General features: G+C 39.8%; 1 protein-coding gene across 1 annotated transcript in view; it reads left to right on the forward strand.

Moving 5' to 3' along the window:
• Nucleotides 1–4,243, forward strand: part of FRAS1 (Fraser extracellular matrix complex subunit 1) — a gene marked incomplete at its 5' end in the record, with an annotated part of 258,570 nt that overhangs the window by 189,127 nt on the left and 65,200 nt on the right. The window contains 3 exons of the mRNA XM_008577934.1: nucleotides 538–651; nucleotides 2,542–2,692; nucleotides 3,846–4,005. Coding sequence (XP_008576156.1) covers nucleotides 538–651; nucleotides 2,542–2,692; nucleotides 3,846–4,005 — 425 coding nt within the window. The remainder of the gene's footprint in view (nucleotides 1–537; nucleotides 652–2,541; nucleotides 2,693–3,845; nucleotides 4,006–4,243) is intronic.

The following is a 4,243-nucleotide window of genomic DNA, read 5'->3' on the forward strand; positions in this document are numbered from 1 at the left end:
CCCTTACCCCAATATAGATAGCTCTTCCTTAGAACAAACAACAAAACAGGAAAAGGAAAGAGAAATAAGAAAATTTCTTCCCATGAAAACCTCTTTTCACATCTGGCATAATCCCACATGGAGACTTTAACATTAACCTTTTTATAATGATTTTTATCAGCCTCTCATGAAAATGTTAACAAGAGTTATTGAAAGGAAAATACTCTGTTTATTGTTTCATCTCAGGGCAATATTGAACTCAACTGAATAAGGTATAGATGTGTGAAAACCAACTTCTGTAGCAGATGAAATTCCAGCAAGAGAGCCTCTTGTTTCTTGCTTTTCTTCCCATATGGTTCTCGCTGTCAGTCAGGTTCTCACTGTCAGGTTCACAGGCCTTGTGCCAAGTGGTGATAAGAGCTAGCAGCAGGCTCGGTTGTCCTTTCTTCATCTCTGAAGTGTCAGCAGATTTCAGGGGTTGCAGCTTTTCAGGTCCTGGACCCAACAAACATCAGGTATCTGTGAATGATGAGTTTTCTTTTCTGGCCTCCCCTACAGATCATGACAGCAGCACCTCAGCAGTTCCGAGTAGACATCCTCCCAGTAGATGATGGCACCCCTAGAATTGTCACCAACATGGGGCTCCAGTGGCTGGAGTATATGGACGGCAAGGTAAGCCTGTCCCACCTGCCACATTCACACTACCCTACCTGGGCTAGATCCTTATTCATGAAAATGACTTATGAATGCAACCATAGATCAGCTCATATATTTATCCCTCCCATAGTGCGCCAGCTTTCCTAAGATTGGGGAGCTCCATGAGTTTGGTTAGGATTGTTTATTAGTTAAGATTGTGCAGGACTGGTTAGGACTGTGTACAGTTTAAGATGCTCTTGCAAAAAGACCCCCAAATACCATAGGTCAAACAAGTTATAAGATATAATTTTTTTCTTCTTACTTATAGAGCAGAAGTAAGTGAGCGGTCTAGGGCTCTGCATGACCACATAGAGAAGCACATTCCTTCCATCTTACTGTCTGCCATCAGTAGATTGCTGCTGTTGACTGCATGGCCAAACCTCTTCAGAAATTCATCAGTAATCCAGCCATGGGAAGGGAAAACAGAGAAGTAGAGGGCAAGGAACTTCATTCTAAGCAAATGATACAGAAATTGAACATGTCACTTGCACTCATATTCTATTGGCAAGAAATTGGTCATATGGCCCCAAATATTGTGTGGGAGGATGAGAAATAGCATCTCTAGCTGAGCAGGCAGGTGCTCAGCTAAAACTCTGTTAACTTGAAGAAGGGAAGGATGGGCTTTGGGAAACATATAGCACCTGCCATGTATGGGAAAGGAGCAGGCATTTCTGTAGGTGAGTGTCCTCAGAGGAATTCTACTTTAGAAATTTCTTTCTCCTTCCCCTAATTCTCAAATTGGTCATTTTAAGGTATATGCCATAATTTTCACCTGGTAACATGTCAAGCACTTAATCTTCATCCCCACCCAAACATACAGTTCCTTAGTTCGTTTGAGAACTGACTTCTTACTTTGGTGGGTGGTGTCCCTTCTAGCATGTGGCATTTTTCATCTGCATGGAGCTGATTATTTGGTTGTATGTGTAGCTGCTGTACAGTTGCTTCCCACTGAACTGGTTGGGTTTTTTAAAATGTATTAAACAAAATTAGTGCAGATTTCTCCCTGCCGAGCTGATTATTTGGTTGTATGTGTAGCTGCTGTACAGTTGCTTCCCACTGAACTGGTTGGGATTTTTAAAATGTATTAAACAAAATTAGTGCAGATTTCTCCCTGCCGTGTTTTCTTTCTCCATATTCAGAACACTGTGAATCTCATCTCAACACTCTCCAGTTGGGTTCCTACCTCCCACTTCTGCTCTACTACAGTGACTGTTATTAAAGTCACCAATGACTTCTATTTTACCAGATCCAAGGGTCAATTACATGTCCTTATCTTACTAGACCTACTAACATTTAATATTGTTGACCACCCCCTTTCTTCTCTGAAACCTCTGCTCTTCCTCAATATTTGTTAAATGAATGGATGAGCGAATGAGTTAAAGTTTAGCCAGTATATTTGGGGAATATTGGGGTATATTATGTTTGTCTTACTCAAATTCAAGCACTGTAATTAACTCCCATAAAGTATAAAGTGGTCCTCTTCTCTGTACTGAATCATTCTTTCAAAGTTTCAGCTTTGTTTTTAAAGTCAAACTCAAACCCCACTGCCTTAACTTCCCTTTCTTCAACTCCAGATGGAATTAATCTTTCCTTCTCCCAAAAAATATATAGCACTCTTTTTATATCTTCCGCTATAGCTCTCGCCACATCGACCTGGCTCATGGTCTTCTCAATAAAGTGTGAATACCTCGAGGGCAGAACCTAAGATAGTTTCTATCCTCATGGCCTCTCCAATCCTGACAGAGTTTTCCATGTAGTAAATGCATTCAGTAAATCATTGTTGAACTGAATTAAATCTGAGTCAGAGGGTCTTGTTCCTGCTTTATTCCCACCTCAGAAATTAAATTTAATGGGTTTCTATTCCAGGCAACCAACTTGATAACCAAGAAGGAACTGCTGACCATGGACCCAGACACTGAGGACCCACAGCTTGTCTATGAGATAACGTCGGGCCCCAAGCATGGCTACGTGGAGAACAAGCTGCAGCCTGGCAGAGCTGCTGCCACTTTCACCCAGGGTGGGGACCTAGTGAACTCAAAAGTGGAGAAATCTCTTCTAATGCCACTCTTCCTCTCTCCCTGATCTTTCTCACAGCTACTTATACCCAAATAACCTATTTGAAAACAAATAAGATTTTTTAGTGTCTAACCATCCAACTTGTGAATTTTATTTCTGACTTTTTTCCTGTCCCTCTAAACTATGGCAAAGAAAAAAATCATCTTTAGCACACTTCCTCAGCTCCTTAATTTATGTTATGCTTTAAGTTATGTCCAGGTTTTCTGAAAAAGGTAATATGGTACTACTTGGTTTTCTTTAAAAACAACAACCCAAAAAACAATAATTGGACTTTATGAAAGACCTGTAGGATTGTAGATCATTTTTTAAGTCTNCAAAAAACAATAATTGGACTTTATGAAAGACCTGTAGGATTGTAGATCATTTTTTAAGTCTTCAGCCAAAAAATTAAAATCAACATGTGTAGGTTTCCAACAGAAATATTTCCCTGTTTTGAGTCACATCAAGCAGACCATTTTGTACTATAGTTTTTTTATAAGCTTGTCAGACTCTTCTAGACTTCTTTTTAGGATAAACCTGATTGGGAGCAGTCATTACAAAACCACATCTTAAAATTCATGTCCCACATTTCCTTTTTTCTCCCTGTCCTCAATTATGTGTTGTCTCCTAGCACCTTTTTAGCTGTGCTTTGTGTATGGGCTCTTAATCCAACCCCAGCTTTTCCTATTAGCACAGCCTTACAAAGAGCCTTCTTTAGAAGGAACTAGGGCTGGGTATGAAGTTGTACACACAGAGGATGGGGTCAAAGTCTTTTCTCTGTCCTTTGATTTGTCTGATTGCCCTTCCACATTCCTCAGACATTTACTGAAGAGCTTTTTGTCAAGACCCTGGGTTTCTCATTTTACAGCAGTATAAGGGTACTTACTGTACATAAAGACAAGTCTTTTGTTACACAGAGCTGCAGGATTTTATTTTAAAATCTGGCAGAAACATTTATTTTTAAGACTGCTATACTTTTTGTTCTCAGGACAATAAATTCTGTCTGTAACCCATTAGAAGAATAAAGTAGGTGTGTTGGTGCGGGATTCTATGAGGCAGTCCTTAATTTGCCGGGTTAATTCACAGTGAGCTCACAGTGAGTCTTTTTTTCACAGAGGATGTGAACTTGGGGTTGATTCGTTATGTGTTGCATGAGGAGAAGATCCAGGAGATGATGGATAGTTTTCAGTTTCTGGTAAAAGACAGTAAACCGAATGTGGTCAGCGACAATGTCTTCCATATCCAGTGGTCCCTCATCAGCTTTAAATATACCAGGTACAAGTGCCCTGTTCTTTCACTCATGAGGCATGAACCAAAGAAGCAGGTGAAATCGGCATGAAGAACACTGGGGTTTCCTTTAGTTACCTGTTGATGATGATGATGGTGGCAGTGATAACAGTAATAAAAATAATTATCACACTGAATATTTATTGTATACCAGGCAGTGTACTGGGTATTTGACATGCATCATCTTATTTAATACTTGCAATTATGAGATGAATTCTATTCTTGT

The sequence above is a fragment of the Galeopterus variegatus genome, unplaced genomic scaffold (genome assembly GCF_000696425.1).
Source record: "Galeopterus variegatus unplaced genomic scaffold, G_variegatus-3.0.2 Scaffold1607, whole genome shotgun sequence".
NCBI lineage: Eukaryota > Metazoa > Chordata > Mammalia > Dermoptera > Cynocephalidae > Galeopterus > Galeopterus variegatus.